Source organism: Astyanax mexicanus, chromosome 1 (assembly GCF_023375975.1).
Source record: "Astyanax mexicanus isolate ESR-SI-001 chromosome 1, AstMex3_surface, whole genome shotgun sequence".
Lineage (NCBI taxonomy): Eukaryota > Metazoa > Chordata > Actinopteri > Characiformes > Acestrorhamphidae > Astyanax > Astyanax mexicanus.
Window position 1 is genome coordinate 1,921,659 of NC_064408.1, and position 18,800 is coordinate 1,940,458.

At 38.0% G+C, this 18,800-nt stretch overlaps 1 protein-coding gene across 4 annotated transcripts in view; it reads right to left on the reverse strand.

Annotated features, from left to right (window-relative positions):
* LOC103043289 (serine/threonine-protein kinase PAK 3) overlaps positions 1-18,800 on the reverse strand; it is a 78,311-nt gene that overhangs the window by 32,396 nt on the left and 27,115 nt on the right. For all 4 annotated transcript variants that reach the window (XM_049465407.1, XM_049465403.1, XM_049465398.1 and 1 more), the window contains exons 2-5: positions 8,233-8,420; positions 6,753-6,853; positions 4,756-4,909; positions 3,102-3,139 (exon numbers count right to left, since the gene is read on the reverse strand). In XM_049465407.1, the coding sequence (XP_049321364.1) occupies positions 3,102-3,139; positions 4,756-4,909; positions 6,753-6,853; positions 8,233-8,401 (462 nt within the window). In that variant the 5' untranslated portion in view covers positions 8,402-8,420. The remainder of the gene's footprint in view (positions 1-3,101; positions 3,140-4,755; positions 4,910-6,752; positions 6,854-8,232; positions 8,421-18,800) is intronic.

The window sequence follows — 18,800 nt, forward strand, 5'->3', positions numbered from 1 at the left end:
CTCTATAATGCTCTATAATGTTCATATGACCCACAACACACTCATTCTGACAGACTGTAATACACTACAGGAAGCGTAGGGGGCGCTCTATAATGTTCATATAATCCAAAACACACTCATTCTGACAGACTGTAATACACTACAGGAAGCGTAGGGGGCGCTCTATAATGCTCTATAATGTTCATATGATCTACAACTCACTCATTCTGACAGACTGTAATACACTACAGGAAGCGTAGGGGGTGCTCTATAATGCTCTATAATGTTCATATGATCCACAACACACTCACTCTGACAGACTGTAGTACACTACAGGAAGTGTAGGGGGCGCTCTATAATGCTCTATAATGTTCATATGACCCACAACACGCTCATTCTGACAGACTGTAATACACTACAGGAAGTGTAGGGGGTGCTCTATAATGCTCTATAATGTTCATATGACCCACAACACACTCATTCTGACAGACTGTAATACACTACAGGAAGCGTAGGGGGCGCTCTATAATGCTCTATAATGTTCATATAATCCACAACACGCTCATTCTGACAGACTGTAATACACTACAGGAAGCGTAGGGGGTGCTCTATAATGCTCTATAATGTTCATATGATCCACAACACACTCACTCTGACAGACTGTAGTACACTACAGGAAGTGTAGGGGGCGCTCTATAATGCTCTATAATGTTCATATGACCCACAACACACTCATTCTGACAGACTGTAATACACTACAGGAAGCGTAGGGGGCGCTCTATAATGCTCTATAATGTTCATATGATCCACAACACGCTCATTCTGACAGACTGTAATACACTACAGGAAGTGTAGGGGGCGCTCTATAATGCTCTATAATGTTCATATGATCCACAACACGCTCATTCTGACAGACTGTTATACACTACAGGAAGTGTAGGGGGCGCTCTATAATGCTCTATAATGTTCATATAATCCACAACACGCTCATTCTGACAGACTGTAATACACTACAGGAAGCGTAGGGGGCGCTCTATAATGCTCTATAAAACAATAGAGGACACATACTAAAATATCATCCCCAAAAAAACACCAACAAGACTGTTTTACACAAAAAGGTAGACATTAAAATAGGATCTTTGAGATGAATTAATTATTATTTTCATTGTAACTGATTTTAATCTGTTGCCTCTTCATTTCTATTGGCTTCTTGCACCATCTATTTGCATAATGGGCGTGTCACCACATGGTTCTATAACTCCAGGGCCTGTGAAGCTGATTATATTAGTAATTACTGAACTTACAGAAGTTATAAGAGTGAAGAACTGAAGTCTGGGCTTACAATCCGTGTATGATTCGATTAATTGATATTCAATTGAGAATCAAAATCGAAAAATAAAAAACAACTTATTATTTGTTTTTTCATTTACTAATATATTAACAAAAAAACAAACACCGGCTTGTATTTTCTGTTTTTTATTTGATGACCAAACTTGATTTGGATTTTTCACCAGCGTCTTATTGGCATTACCATTCCACCTTAAATATTTACTGCAGTAACACACAGACAGTCATCCTTCATCAGTAAAAGATTAATTTCCGTTATTTCTGACCTGAATTTACTGTATTTATGTTCTTATAACAGCAGGTTATAAATGTAGATAACTGATGGTAATCACAGCAGCCCTGTAACAGATCATGAGCAGGAAATGATCCTTTCCCTCCGTCCTTGCTCTGTTTCGTAATCCATTTCCATCAAAATATGATGACTTAATTCTCTTGTAATATTACTTTTTTAGCGTTCAGATTATTCCAGGTTTTTCGCTGGGTTTTAGTTCGATTTTTGCGACTAAAGGAACATAAATACAGTATATTCTGGTCATGAATAAAGGAAATGAACATTTTACTGATGAAGGATGTCTGTGTGTTACTGCAGTAAGTATTTAAGCTGGAATAGAAATAAGACGCTGGTGAAAAAGCGAAATAAAATTCGGCTCCTGGTCGTTTTTTTTTTCATTTTTGTTTGGATCAAATAAAAAAGAACTAAATATAAAAGGTTATTTGTTTTTGGTGTTATATTCATTTTTTTTTTACGATTCTGATTCTCAATTAAATATCAATTAAACTAATTATACATGGATTATACTTATTGTTTACGCACATAGGATTCAATGTGTTGCACTCTAAACACAAACAAATCTAAAAAGATAAAAAAAAACAGCAGATAAAAACGTTATAGATCTTATTAAGCCTTATTTTTGTGCATGCATTCTGCAGATTTTCTGACATAATGGAATGTGTTTGTACCACATATTCTTTGGGCATTTCTAACCTATATTTTACTTGAATTAAATAAAAAAAAGGCTAAATACAAATCCCTAACATTTAAAGTGGAATTATTGTGCAAAGCAAGTGGTATAACAAAAAATATAAATTAAATTATGCTTTTAAAAAAAGGTTTTTCATTCGATTTACACCTAATTCTAACTGCATTACATCAAATTATTAAAGTAAATTCAATATATCCAGAATTGCAGAGTAGCAGTGGAGTGTTAAATTAATTCTATGGGTCTATATCAGCTTTTGTCACCGAACACCATCCTGTTTCTTTTTTAAATCTGCAGTTTTTATATTATAGAGAAGTATAAATACTGATTTTTAATGAACAGCAAAGTGACTGTTCTATAAACTATACTTACAAATTACGATAACCAATATCTAGCACAACTCAATGCTTAATTTACTTCTGATTCAAAAGTACTCAATTAAAGTACTGCCAGTACTCAACTATAACTCAAATACCGAAAATCTCTTTTTGAAACATCGTAAGTACTTTTACTTTTGGCTTCTAAGTTTAAAAGCAATTACACAGTGTGTGTGTGTGTGTGTGTATACTCTGGAACAGTGCTGGTAGTTATGATCAGGAAGGTGGTGTTTTAAAGGGCAGCATCACCGCAGGTGAGCGAATCATGAATCGTTGGTTTCATGACTCATGAATCATTTGACTCAAAACCTCTGAATCATTTGAGTCACGAGTCATGAAGGGTTTGATTCATGGAGCTGAATCAGCAGGCTAAAGCTCAGACTGGGGTTAAAGGTCATCAGAGCAGAACTAGACTCACCAGAGTGTTCGCCGCTATGTATCCATGAGCCGATTTATCTGAAACACACGAACAAACACACGAGTCTGAATCAGAACAGGAGATCTACACAACTGCAGATTCAACTGAATCGTTTTTTAAATACAGGAAAAATACATTTTTATTATACGAGTATCATACAGTACTGAAAATTCAGTGATTTTTCATTATTTTAAAATGTTCTGTACTGTAGATTAATACTAAACTCATCCAAACTATTAATAAAAACATATGAAACCAGAATAGGTTTTATATTTTACTTTCTCTTGTTTAGATTATCAGTTTTACACATCAATTTTCACCTGGAGTCACCTGGAATTTCAGGCTTTCAGTTAACAGCTGTGCTGAACTTGTCAAGAGTTAATTACTGTATTTTTCGCACTATAAGGTATTAAGGAGCAGTAAAGTCACTCTGCTGAAGTACAGAGTTATACAGGAGCTTCAGTGAAGTTTCTCCAGCTCTAAGGCTGAAGCAGTATTAGTATTAGCATTAGCCACTAACCACAACGATAAGCGCTAGCTCTTTTGCTGTTCATCGGCCTGTAGCCTTCTGCTAACCCTGGCTAACAGTGCTAGAGCAGGATGTTAGCATTAGCCGCTAACCACAACGCTAAGCGCTAGCTCTTTTGCCGTTCAGAGGTGAGTATTATCAAACAGTAGCCTTCTGTTAACCATGGCTAGCACTGCTGGAGCAGTATTAGCATTAGCAGCTAACCACAACGCTAAGCACTAGCTCTTTCACCATTCAGAAGTGAGTATTGTCGGCCTGTAGCCTGCTGCTAACCCTGGCTAGCACTGCTGGAGCAGCATTAGCATTAACCGCTAACCACAATGCTAAGCAATAGCTCTTTTGCTGTTTAGAGGAGAGTATTATAGGCCTGTAGCCTGCTGCTAACCCCGGCTAACGCTGCTGGAGCAGCGTTAGCTTTAGCCGCTAACCACAGCACTAAGCGCTAGCTCTTTCAACGTTCAGAGGTGAGTATTATTAAACAGTAGCCTGCTGCTGACCCCAGCTAGCACTGCTGGGGAGTGTTAGCATAAGCTGCTAACCACAGCGCTAAAGTTCTAGCTCTCACCCAAATAAAATCACATTTTCATGAGAAAAATCTGTGTAGATTAACATCCAGCACTCGTTTAACTTTAACATCAAATGTCTTTTTTTTAAGAATTACAGTTTTGTTTACTTAACTTAGCTTAGCTTTTAGAATTAGAAGGAAAACACGGCAACACCCCTGTTCCTTTCTAGTGTCTCATAATGCAACTCATAATGCAAATAGTGTGATAAATATGGTACTTGAATTTCTTGCCTTTTATAATGTGTTTGAGAGCATCAGTTGTGATTTTAAATATAAAACTGTACGAAACTTTAAGAAAAGAAGAATTTCAAGAACTTTGAAAGTATCCTCAAGTGCAGTAAATGCAAAAAAACATCAAACACATTATTCTGATGTAACTGGCACTCATCAGGGTTTGCCTCAGGAAAGGAAGAGCATAAAATGTATAAAAGGTTTGACTGGTACTGTATACTCAACATTTCTACTACATATATCCTAATACATTATATTGTGTACAGGAATTAATTGAATTTATTTCACTGTTAATGAGTCTGGGATTAAACGTCTGATGAAGGTCTCACCTCCAGAAGTGAAGCTCATGTATTTCTGGTTGTTGACGGTCTCTTTCGAGTCGTAGAACTTCAGAACGTCTATAACTGCCTGAGGATTCTTCTTCTGTTCCAGTTTGGTGATGTTGGAGGTCTGCAGTAATCGAGCCCATTGCTCTGGTATTCCCTGAATCAGTAAAAGAGAGAAAGAATTCAGTTTTTACAGTTTACTATCAGACTTTTATATGATTTCAGACAGTTTAAAAGCAGGATATTTTAGCTTTTATTTATTAGTAAACATGTATTCCTGCATTTAAGACCTGCAACACAGTCCAAACACAGTTGGATTGGGGTAAAAAAAGCAAGGAATGTTGGTTTTAGTAATAAAAACAGCAGAAAAAGGCAAAAAGAGCAATTTACAAATTAACTAATTCACTTGACTGGGTATTAAAAGAGGATTTTAGAAAGGCGGAGCTTCAACAATCTGACAAAAACTGTCTAAAAGTTCTGGTACTATTTTAGAAACATGTTCCTCAAAGTAAAACTGTGAAGACTTTGGATTTCCCACCATCTACAGCCCATAATATTATCAAAATAATAAGATAATCTAAAGGCCGATGGTCAGAACTGACTGAATGCTGATGATCTTAACAGGCTGTACTGATTCTTACTTCACTAAAATAAAATAAAAAAATCACAATTTTTAGTCTGTAGTAAAGCAGTAAAGCTGGAACAGATGATATTACTGCTGTTATTCTCTACTGCAGCAGCATTTCCACACTTTCATCATCATCATCATCATCATCATCATCATAATAACTAGAAAAAGACAAAGAAACACAGAACTCTGTTTAAACTATTAAAAGTAGAAGTTCTTTCTTTTCTTTAGAGAAATTACAGATGAAGTCAGAGAGCGGTGAGTACTGTTTCCTACACCTTCAAATAAAGACTCTTAGAAACTGGAGAAAAGAAACTGCTACAGGAAGACGTCTGGCTGACCCACATGGAAACAGCAGCTTTAGCCTTTAGCTCAGATTAACATGATTAAATAAAGATAAAATAAAAAACAGCTACTGAAAAACTGAACAATAGGGGTGTTCTAAAACTTTTGACTGGTGATTTATTTAGAGCAGAGATCTGCTGAGGCAAAAAAGAGGCTATATTAATTATATATGAACACAAACAGACTCTCTCACCTGTAGAAGGTGTAGTAGGTATAGACGGTATAGAAGGTGTGGAAGGTGTAGTAGGTGTGGAAGGTGTAGTAGATATAATAGGTGTGGAAGATGTGGTAGATGTAATAGGTGTGGAAGGTGTGGAAAGTGTAGTAGGTGTAGTAGGTGTGCAAGGTGTAGTAGTTGTGTAGTAGTTGTTTAGTAGGTGTAGTAGTACTCATGTAGTTGTGTAGTAGTTGTGTAGTAGGTGTGTAGTAGTAGTAGTTGTGTAGTAGTTGTGTTGTAGTAGTAGGTGTAGTAGTAGGTGTAGTTGTGTAGTAGGTGTGTAATAGTAGTAGTTGTGTAGTAGGTGTAGTAGTAGAAGTTGTAGTAGTAGTAGTAGTAGTATAGTAGTTGTAGTAGTAGTTGTGTAGTAGTAGTAGTTGTTGTGTAGTAGTAGGTGTAGTAGTTGTGTAGTAGTTGTAGTATAGTAGTAGTAGGTGTAGTAGTAGTTGTGTAGTAGTTGTGTGGTAGTTGTGTAGTAGTATAGTAGTAGTAGTGTAGTAGTAGTGTGGTAGTTGTGTGGTAGTAGTAGTTGTGTAGTAGGTGTAGTAGTAGTATAGTAGTAGTAGTAGTAAGAGTAGTAGTATTAGTTGTGTAGTAGTAGGTGTGGTAGTAGTTGTGTAGTAGTAGTAGTTGTGTGGTAGTTGCGTAGTAGTAGTTGTGTAGTAGGTGTAGTAGTAGAAGTTGTAGTTGTAGTAGTGTAGTAGTAGTAATAGTTGTATAGTAGTAGTTGTGTAGTAGTTGTGTAGTAGTAGTTGTGTAGTAGTATAGTAGTAGCAGTAGTAGTATATGTGTGTGACAGGGTGAACTCACGGTGAACTCTCCGGTGACGGCGTCGAATCCTACATGAATGGTGTGCTCAAAATCAGACGGCAGAGAAATCTCAGGACGTTCCTTCTCCTTCTTCTTATTCGCTGTAGTTACACACACAAACACACACACACACAAACACAATATTATTTCACTATTAAACATTTATCATTTTTATAATTTATAATATTTGGATCCATCATCTTAAAAAAGTACAATAATGTACTGGAAATGTTGCTATTGCTATGTCTTTGCTGCGTGTAGTTCGGTAGGTAGTTCGGTAGGTAGGTAGGTAGGTAGGTAGGTAGGTAGGTAGGTAGTTCGGTCGGTCGGTAGGTCGGTCCGTCGGTCGGTAGGTAGGTAGGTCGGTAGTTCGGTAGGTAGTTCGGGCGGTCGGTCAGTCGGTAGGTAGTTCGGTAGGTAGGTAGTTCGGTAGGTAGGTAGGTAGGTAGGTAGGTAGGTAGTTCGGTGGGTCGGTCGGTCGGTAGGTCAGTAGGTAGGTAGTTCGGTAGGTAGGTAGGTAGGTAGTTCGGTCGGTCGGTCGGTAGTTCGGTAGGTAGGTCGGTAGTTCGGTCGGTCGGTAGGTAGTTCGGTAGGTAGGTAGTTCGGTCGGTCGGTAGGTAGGTCGGTAGTTCGGTAGGTAGGTAGGTAGTTCGGTCGGTAGGTAGGTCGGTAGGTAGGTAGGTAGGTAGGTAGGTAGTTCGGTGGGTCGGTCGGTAGGTAGGTCAGTAGGTAGGTAGTTCGGTAGGTAGGTAGGTAGGTAGGTAGTTCGGTCGGTCGGTCGGTCGGTCGGTAGGTAGGTAGGTCGGTAGTTCGGTAGGTAGGTAGGTAGTTCGGTCGGTCGGTCGGTAGGTAGTTCGGTAGGTAGGTAGTTCGGTCGGTCGGTAGGTAGGTCGGTAGTTCGGTAGGTAGGTAGTTCGGTCGGTCGGTAGGTAGGTCGGTAATTCGGTAGGTAGGTAGGTAGGTAGTTCGGTCGGTCGGTCGGTAGGTCGGTCGGTCGGTCGGTCGGTAGGTCGGTAGGTCGGTCGGTAGGTAGGTAGGTAGGTCGGTAGTTCGGTAGGTAGGTAGGTAGGTAGTTCGGTCGGTCGGTCGGTCGGTAGGTAGGTACTTTATTTATCCCGGATTTAGGATTGGTAGTTGTAATAGTGTTAGGTTTTTGCTGAGGTGGTTGCTGAGGTGTTAACTCACTCTTGTTTCTTTCAGGGAAGATGGATTGTATGGTATAGGTGTTAGCTGCTAATGTGTTGTTTAGAGGTTAGAGGTTTTTCTGAAGTGGTTGTTAAGGTGTTGCTAGTTTTGTGTTGAGTTGGTTGCTGTGGTGTTACTCTACATTCTACGAGTGTAACTCACTCTTATCTCATCTGGGGAAGATGGATCGTATGGTTTTGGCGTTAGCTGCTAATGTGTTTTTAGGTTGTTTCTAAGGTGTTGCTAGGGTTTTGCTGAGGTGGTTGCCGCGGTGTTGTCTCCGTGTGTAACTCACTCTTGTCTCCTCCGGGGAAGATGGATCGGAGGCGGGCGGATTTCTTGTTCTTCTCTTCGGGAGCCATGGGGAGCGGTTTAGAGCTGTGTAGGGAAGAGTCGCGGGAGCTGCTGCTCATTCTCAGCGGGGGGGCGGGCGGCTTCTCCTCAATATCAACACTATCAGACATGATTATCACTCACTACGGCCTGCGGGGGGCGACAGACAGACAGACAGACAGAGAGAGAGACATTAGAGGCGTTAATTTAGCATGAAACGTTAGACAGACGTTAAAAGAAATCAAAATTACATATCTGTTAAAACCTAACACTGGCATTACAATGATATTAAGCTCAAAGGTTTGACAGATATAAACAGAAATCAAAGTCAAATATCTGTCAAAAACTTAGTTGAGGTGGTTGTTAAGGTGTTGCTAGGTTTTTGTTGAGGTGGTAGCTGTGGTTTTGTCTGTGTATGTAACTCACTCTTGTTTCCTCCGGGGAAGATGAATCATATGATAGGTTTTTGCTGGGGTGGTTTTTAGGGTTTTGCTAGGTTTTTGCTGAGGTAGTTGTTAAGGTGTTGCTAGGTTTTTGCTGGGTTGGTTGCTGTGGTGTTGTCTGCGTGTGTAACTCATTCTTGTCTCCTTTGGGGAAGATGGATCGTATGGTATAGGAGTTATCTGCTAATTTGTTGGTAAGTGGTTGTTAAGGTGTTCCTAGGATTTTTCTGAGGTGGTTGTTAAGGTGTTGCTAGGATTTTGCTGAGGTGGTTGCTGCGGAGTTACTCTTGTTTTCTGCATGTGTAGCTCACTCTCGTCTCCTCTGAGGAAGAGGTATGCTTAAGGCCTTAGTTGCTATTGTGTTGTTTGGTGGTTGTTAAGGTTGTTAATTTAGCTTAAAACATCAACGTTAACAAAAATCAAAGTCAAATATCTGTCACAATCTAACACTGGCATTATAATAAGCTCAGACATTTGAGAATATTAAACTTGACATCAGTCTCAAACCTCAAACAGACATCTACAGAAATCAAACTCTATCTAACATTAGACAGATGTTTATTCTTGTGATGGGCAGTGCTGCACCACTGGCCACCAGCAGGGGAGCTGGGCAACAGAGGGGAAAAAGAAGTGGCATTGGGTCCCGAAACTCCAAGTCCCAGAATCCCCAGCGGTGATCAGTGGCAACCAGCGACACCTGTGCAGCACTCTATATAAAGCCCAGTCAAACCACTCATTCTCGTCGCACCTTTAAAGAGGGGTGACCGGTAACAGAGGGTGTAAGAAAATAAAAGAAAGAAAGAAAGAAAGACAGAAGAAAATAAAAGAAAATAAAATAAAAGAAAGAAAGAAGAAAAGAAAAGAAAAGAAAAGAAAAGAAAGTCGCACAAAAAAAAGATATAAAAGATCTCAAAAGAAAGTAAAAGTAGAGGTCTGAGCTGTGCTCAGTCCGTTTTGAGTTTGATTGTGTTTTGGTTTGAGTTATTTTAAGCTAAGAAGCTGTGTTTCAGTTGTACATGCCATTTTGTGGCATTTCCTTTGTTCTGTTTCCCGCCTTTTTTTGTGCACCTCTTCAGAGTTTTGTTTTCCACCTATTTTCCAGTTTCCTCTGTGGAAAACCAAACCAAGTTCCACAAGCACACCCTTTTGACACAAACAATATTAAAACATATTTATAAATATCAGAAACAATTGAGTAATCACATAGATGACATCAACCTTGAACATCAGACAGACGTTCAATTTAGGTTGAAAATGAAAGTTAATAGTCAGACTGATGTCAAAACACAATACTGACTTAACATGAGCTTTAAATGTTAAAAATCAGTCACATATCCCACAAATCCCAACATGCTAATGATGCTAATCCAGCATCAATAAAGTCAAACATCAAATAGATGTTGAATTATGTTAGGAAATCAAAATCACATATATGTCAAAACCCAAAAATGGGTTGATATCAAGCTATCAACATTAAACAATATTAATAATAATAATAATAACTTTACATTTATAATGTAGGGAGATGTTAACAGAGATCAGTCTGAACAGACATAGTTTATATATATATATATATATATATATATATATATATATATATATATATATATATATATATATTTGTATTTATATATATATCTGTATTCTGCACTGTACTGTGTGTAATAGAGCTCTGATCGGGTTGCCAGTGATGGTGATACAGGTGTTTTCCTGCTCTGGGTGTGACTTCTAACTGTCACTTTTCAAGCCCAACAGGTACACACACACACACACACACTCACACACACACACACACACACACACACACACACACACACACACTCACACACACACACAAACTCACACACACTCACTAATGATTTTGTCCAGTTTACAGCAGCCCACATCTGCTCACTATAATACAATTTTTTATCTGCAAACATTAAACAGTATTTTAGCTGTTTTTTTCTGAGCTGGATTACTCACTGATAGTTTTTGAAAGATTGATGTATGTCACTGTGAAGGTAAGATAAGATAGATAGATAGATAGATAGATAGATAGATAGATAGATAGATAGATAGATAGATAGATAGATAGATAGATAGATAGATAGATAGATAGATAGATAGATAGATAGATAGATAGATAGATAGATAGATAGATAGGCTGGTTAGCCACTATGGTAACAGCCAGGCTTAGTTACATTAAAGACGCAAGGCTAACAGAGACAGAGAAAGAGAAGGAGAGAAAGAGAGAGAGAGAGAGGAACAGAAAGAGAGACATAGAGAATAGAGAAATAGAATAAAGAAACAGGGTACAAACATATAGAGATATATAAATATGTAGCGAGATACAAAAAGAGCAATAGAGAGATACAGAAAAAGAAAGAGAAAGAGAAAGAAAGAGAGAGAGATACAGAAAAAGAAAGAGAAAGATAAAGGAAGAGAGAGAGATACAGAAAAAAGAGGAAGCTGCAGAAAGAGAGACATACAAAGAAACAGACAGATAGAGAGAGATAAAGAAAAAGAAAGACACAAAAAGAGAGATAGAGAAAGACAGAGAGATACAGAAAACAGGAGAAAGATATAGAGAAACAGACAAATAGAGAGAAAGAGAGAGAAATAGACAGTGAAATAGATACAGAAAGAGAAAGATGAAAGGTACAGAAAGAGAGATACGAAGAGAGAGAGAAAAAAATCACCATCTAATGGACAATGATACAAATCCATGAGTACATTAGCAACACCCAACCATCCACTTGGGGTACCATAGCAACCACCTGCCAGCAATGTAACAATTACCTGAAATACACTTAAAACTGCTGTAGCATACTGCTTACATTATTACTATATTTACAACACACACACTCACACAAACACACACACTCACACACACACTCTCACACACACACACACACTCACACACACACACACACACACTCACACACACACTCACACACACACACACACACACACACACTCACACACACACACACATACACACACACTCACACACACACACACACTCACACACACACTCTCACACACACACTCACACACACACTCACACACACACACACACACACACACACACTCACACACACACACACACACACAGCGCTGACTGGCCTAATGGAAAATGATTCAGGTTGTGACTCTGACACACATCCATTACATCAGCAGGTCAGGGGTTAATTACAATTGATTTCCACACAGCATGATACACACTTACTGTGTGTGTGTGAGTGTGTATGTGTGTGTGTATTTGTGTGTACGTGTGAATGGTGAATATGGTGTTTATAGTGTTATTACACTCTTATACAGCTTTTAGCAAATAGTAACCAAATAGCACCGGAGGCTAATGCTAATCCTGCTAACATACAATAAACACTTGTACCCCAACAATTAGCACTAATGCTGCCAACATCCAATAAACACCATATACTTCAACAATTAGCACTGGAGCTAGAAGGCTAACACTGATGAAAAGCATTATTAGCTTACACTGCAGCAATTAGCACCAAAGCTAGTAAGAAGTGGAAGCTAATACCACAACAATTAGCACTGGAGCTACGAGGCTAAGGTAGCTTACACATAATTGAAGCTTACACTCCACCGATTAGCTTTGAAGCTATAAGGCTAACATCCAAAATAGAAGCAGAAACCCATAACAACCTTCAGAAGAGGCTAATATAGCTAATAATAGAATATATCTAATATAAGTTTAAATAACTCAGCAATTAAAGGTTATTTAGGAATATGTATCACTAAAGCTACCAGGCTAATGTAGCTAACAAATAATGGGTGCTTATACCCCACCAATTAGCACTGGAGCTATGAGGTCTATGTAGCTAACGAGTAATGGGTGCTCATAAACTGCCCAATTAGCACTGGAGCTATGAGGTCTATGTAGCTAACAAGTAATTAAAGTTTGTACAACTTATACAACTATACAACAATTAGCACTGGAGCTATGAGGCTAACGTAGCTAAGAAGTAATGAATGCTTATACCCCACCAAATAGCACTGGATCTATGAGGTCTATGTAGCTAACAAGTAATTAAAGTTTGTACAACTTATACAACTATACAACAATTAGCACTGGTGCTATAAGGCCAAGGCAGCTAACAAGCAATAGTGGCTTATACCCCACCAGTTAGCATGGTGCTAACTGCACGGCTACATCATCTCAAGTAGGTTAAAATAAGCTCAGAGTCATCATCAGTGTGTCACTCATGGATACCTCAGGGATACGGTAACCCTGGCAACAGCATCCCTGCTTTCATTGCCAAGTCAGCGCTAAAGCTAATGCTAACACATGCCAGAACAATCAACATCACCCACAAAGTGCTCTGAGTGAAAATCAATCACTCCACTTCAGCCAATCAGCACTGTGGGCCACACTGACCAATCAGGAGTAGGATATGGAGGGATAAAGAGAGAGAGAGAGAGGGAGAGAGAGAAATGTAGCTGACATAAAAAAACGTATACCCCTGCAATTAGCAAGCTAAAAGCTAATAAAGCAAGTGGCGCTAATAAGCATATACCCCAACAATAAGCACTGAAGCTATGAGGCTAATGTTGCTAACATGCAATAAACACTTATACCTCAACAATTAGCACTGGAGGCTAATGCTAATGCTGCTAACATGCAATAAACACTTATGCCCCACTAATTAGAACTAGAGTTATGAGACTATTAATGTAGCTATCAAGTAATGGAAGCATATATCCCACCAATTAGCATCTGGGCTATGAGGCTAATGTAGCTAACAAGAACTGGAAGCGTATACTCCACCAGTTAGCACTGAAGCTATAAGGCTATTAATGTAGCTACCAAGTAATGGAAGCTTATACTCCACCATCTAGCACTGGAGCTATACAGCTATTGCAGCTAAAAAGCAATGTGAACTCATACCCTACCAATTAGCACTGGAGCTATGAAGCTAATGTAGCTAACAAGTAATGGAAGCTCATACCCCACCAATTAGCACTGTAGCTATGAGGCTAATGTAGCTAACAAGTAATGGAAGCTCATACCCTACCAATTAGCACTGTAGCTATGACGCTAATGTAGCTAATAAGTAATTGAAGCTCATACCCCACCAATTAGCACTGGAGCTATAAGGCTAAGGTAGCTAACAAGTAATGGAAGCTCATACCCTACCAATTAGCACTGGAAATAGATGTATAAGGTAGCTATTAATTAATTGATGTTTAGCCTAATTTTCCACCAATTAGCATAAGGGGCTAATGTAGCTAAAAGTTTATACCCCCATCAATGAGGCTATATGGGTATAATATAATATTAGAGTAACGTAGCCAACAAACACTACAGAAGCCCTGGCCCACCAATTAGCACTAGATGCTAATGTTACTAAGAAGCAATGGATTGTTGTTTCTCACCAATTAGCATTGCATAGCTTTATAACTTAACTAGTGCTAATTGCTGACTCTTAGCAACATTAGCCTCCAGTGCTAAGTGGTGTGGAATAATCATTATTTTTCATTAATTTTCAAAGATTAGCACTGCAAAAAACAAGTGTGAGGATAGTGAAGCATTAGCACTGGAGCTATAATGCTAATGTTCATAAATAAGAATGGACAGTGTTAGCGCTACAAGTAGTGCTGGAGCTAAAGGCTAATTTAGCTAAAGAGCAACTCAATCTCATTTCGCACCAATTAGCATCAGGTTTGTGTGCCCTAATATTTACTATTATTATGATTATTTTTTTTAGTAACCTAATTTTTCGCACTGGTTAAGCGCCACATTTATAAATTTAATGTAGCATATAGAAGCTTATATCTCATATTATTTTCCAAACCATTCCTTAATATTCCTAGAGCATTCCGCAGAATTCCGCAGTGTGCTAAACGTCAGTAGGCTAAGCGGTAATACAAGGGGAGGATGGATTATGCTAAGCTGCTAGCCTACAATTAACACTGAGCTGTCTGAGAGTGTGAGGCTCAAGCTTTTCCTAATCAGCAGAGGAGTGTATTAAGTCAGATCAAACTGAACTGCTTGAATTACTGCACCAGGAGTAAAGCAGCATAAAGTTATCCAAAAGCAGTGTGTAAGACTGGTGGAGGAGAACATGATGCCAAGATGCATTAAAAAAGGTATTCCACCAAATATTGATTTCTGAACTCTTAAAACTTTATTAATATGAACTTGTTTTCTTTGCGTTATTTGAGGTCTGAAAGCTCTGCATCTTTTTTTTTTTTTTTGTTATTTCAGTCATTTCTCATTTTCTGTAAATAAATGCTCTAAATGAGAATATTTTTATTTGGAATTTGGGAGAAATGTTGTCTGTAGTTTATAGAATAAAACAACAATGTTCATTTTACTCAAACATAAACCTATAAATAGCAAAATCAGAGAAACTGATTCAGAAACTGAAGTCAAAAGGTTCATTTCTGTACTTCTTGCGACTTCCTCTGTACATATTTTGTGAACAGATGGTTGCTGATGTCACTAAGTTGTTTAAGTAGTTTTAGGGTTTTTCTTTACAGAACTCAAAATGTTTTTGTTTCATCAGTTGCTGTGTTTTTCCTTGGATTGGCTGTTCAACATCTGTTACTTAGTTACTCAGTACACCAGTGACGACTTTCTTCTCTCAGCTTCACAGTTGCTTGTTTTTCCACTCATAGACTTTCATAGTCTGATTACTCCTCTAACTATAAAAGCTCAGTCTGCACAGATAAAACCCAAATCTGAAACTGAGCATTTGGACATTCAGCAATGTTTATTTATTGATTGGATAATTAATGCATCAGGACACACCTGTGCAACAAAACACGAAACACACCTGAGAGTCACATGTTCAAATACTTATAACGCTACTATAAAATACAGGTGGGTTCAGATAATAGATGCTGAATCTTCTGAACTGTGTATCAGATCCAGATCTAAATACTGAATACTGATAGTAAAAGCTGAAAAGTTGGTCTTTTCTCTCATATTAGTCTTTGAATGTCAAATTAAAGTCAAAGAAATTGGATTCACTTTTACAATCATTTTGGAGGGGACTGTATTACCCTCTTAAGACCCTGTGTCCTCACATGTGGACACATTATGTTTCTGTTTTTCTGCAACATGATCTTTTTTAAAACATTGACCTTTGGCCTCATATTGCTAAATGGATTAAAAATAAGAGGGTGGGAATCCCAGTCAAAAGTTTCTACAGCCAGTAAAGACAGAAACATGTTTGAAACTAGTTTATTTAGTTACTGTAGAAATCTACAATTTTGTTTTTGGACTAATTTGGGCGTTCTGATTTTAAATGACAAGGACAATTTTAAAATGTTAAAAATAAACTACTGTTCCCATAATGCAACTTACTGTACAAAAGCACTATCTGGATGGGATTAGTAGTTTTATGTGTTTTATGTGTAAAATATTTCACACTTCTACTCTTTAGAGATAAAACTCCTGCATCCGGACTACTTGTAAAAACAGGAGGAGCAGTGAGTTTTTAGGCTTTAGTTCATTCTCAGTCACGTGACATCATTGCAGTGTTCAGTAGCTCCTCCATTTCCACTCTCTGTTGTGTTTTTAATGTGGATCTCTGTGGAAACCGTGGCGCGCCCAAAGTTTAAAAGTAATTACGGTGCGCGGCAGTGGACAAATATCTATTTTATTAAAGGCGAGGAGACGAAACTCAGAGATGTGCGTCCGGACAGGACTAAAATTACCGGAGGACCACGGAGTTCAGAGAAAAACACTAGATAATTCAGCCTGTAATTTTCTCAGAGGACGGGAATAAAATCACAGAGGATAAAAAAACCCATAAAAGAGAAAATTACCCAGAACCCCCTGAGAAACTAATCCCGTCCAGATAGGACTAAAGACACAAACACTGTAAATTCAGCAGTTTTGTGTTTTCACTGTTGAAGACACTTTTGTGGGTGGAGTCTGGTTTAGACTGAGCTAGTGGGTCAGTGTGTGTGTGTGAGAGTGTGTGTGTGTGTGTGTGTGTGTGTGTGTGTGTGTGTGTGTGTGTGTGTGTGTGTGTGTGTGTGTGTGAGAGTGTGTGTGTATGTGTGTGTGTGTGTGTGTGTAAGGATGGTTGCTGAGAGGCTGCTCCTTATCCTACTGCAGTATAAACCTCTGACCTATTTACAGCACAGCGAGAGAGAGAGAGAGAGAGAGAGAGAGAGAGAGAAACAGAGAGAGAGATAGAGAGAGAGAGAGACAGCGAGAAATAGAGAGAGAGAGAGAGAGAGAGAGAGAGACAGAGAGCGAGAAAGAGAGACAGAGAGAGATAATGTGAGAGAGAGAGACAGCGAGAAATAGAGAGATACAGAGAGAGAGAGAGCAAGAAAGAGAGACAGAGAGAGATAAAGTGAGAGAGAGAGAGACAGCGAGAAATAGACAGAGAGATAAAGTGAGAAAGAGAGAGATAAAGTGATAAAGAGAGAGAGAGAGAGAGAGAGAGAGAGAGAGAGAGAGATACAGAGAGAGAGAGATAAAGTGAGATCAATAGTGTATAAATAGTCTGATGCTACTGCTAAATAAAAGGAGAACACCCCTCCATCTGTTCCTTACTGACCTCAAGCTCAGGAGTGCTTTACTTGGGTTCTGCAGCAGGACAATGACCCAAAGCTCACAAACCCACACTAAAGTTCACTCTCTCTGAATGGATTAAACACTAAACTAAATGAAGGTTATGGAGTTAAAGGTCTAGTTAAAGTCTAGATGATTGAGATGCTGTGGATGATTTTAAACAGTTTAAGACGTTTATGCTGGAAAATGAAATCCTCCAATGTGTCTGAATTAAAACTGTAATTCTGTAAAGAATAGTGGAACTAAATTCCTCCACAGAGATGAGAAAGATATCAAGATATCGATATCAGTTATCAGTTATTAGTAAAGTCAAGAATAGAACAAACAAATGATTAGATTTAGAGTATAAACACATTTTCACACAGGGCTAGATTGGTTTGGATAGTTTATTTCCTTTAAAAAAATAAATATTCTTATGTTCTTAGTTCATTATTATTTTTAGTATTATTATCGTTTTCTTTAATTTATATTTGATGAAATCTTTACTTTTTAATTTTTTTTTACTTTGTGTCAATTAGTTTTTGTGGTCTTTTAGAAATTTCCTAATCTTTTCTTTTTACACACACATATATATATATATTATTGATACATATTAAATGTTGATTTAAATTTTACTGTTTTATTTTATTCCTTATTATTTCCAATTTCTTGTTGAATTCTTTTTAAATCCCTTTTAAACTGTAAATGTTTGTCATCATTGTACAATTTGTACAGATTGGTTGATTGATTGATTAACTGACTGATTGATTAACTGATTGATTGAAGTAAAAGTACCATTTAAAAAGAGCTTTTTATATTTACTCAGGTCTGATATTAAAATTGATCTGAAAATCTGAAAAATATCAAAATATCAGCATAATAAAAAAGCAAAAACTAAAAACTGTGTATATATATATACACTGTAAACCCTGACGTTGTCTTTACTAAAAGAAATGCGTTATTATTAGTAAGCTTCACTTGAATCTCTGCATTTTACTACAAGTACTCAAAAATCAAAGTTGTTTTCACGTTGTTTGCTGTGAATGTTAAAATAAATAATGTTTTTGAGTTATAAATACACAAAATACCAAGTTTTGGGATTTATCCAACATGTGATGCGTTATCTTTGCCCTGATTGGCCACACTAAACTGTGACGCCGACATTCCCTCTGCCAAGGAGGAGGATCCATCGAGATACTTCTTAAGAAAGGAGGTAAGTCATTTTAACTCTTAATTTGGCTTTGCCCAATTAGCTGTCTATAAAAAAGGTCATGCGTGCGTAAAATAGAGCTGGATGGTGTAGGATGGGACGGTGTGTTACAAGTGCATTTTCACGGATACGCTAGGCTATCGCTAAAGTTACCAACTTTTGTTTGTTGTTGCGTTAGCCTCCATAGACGTATCTCAGTTCATGTTTGCATTGATAAACCAAAATATCAATTTTCATTGATCCTACACGTGTTTCTGTGGGAGTGTGGGAGTGTAGAAAAGTTCAGTACATCAGCATAGGAAAGCTGGAGTAAGCGGAATTGCTAATGTAAACAAAGCCGAGTCGGTGTAAAT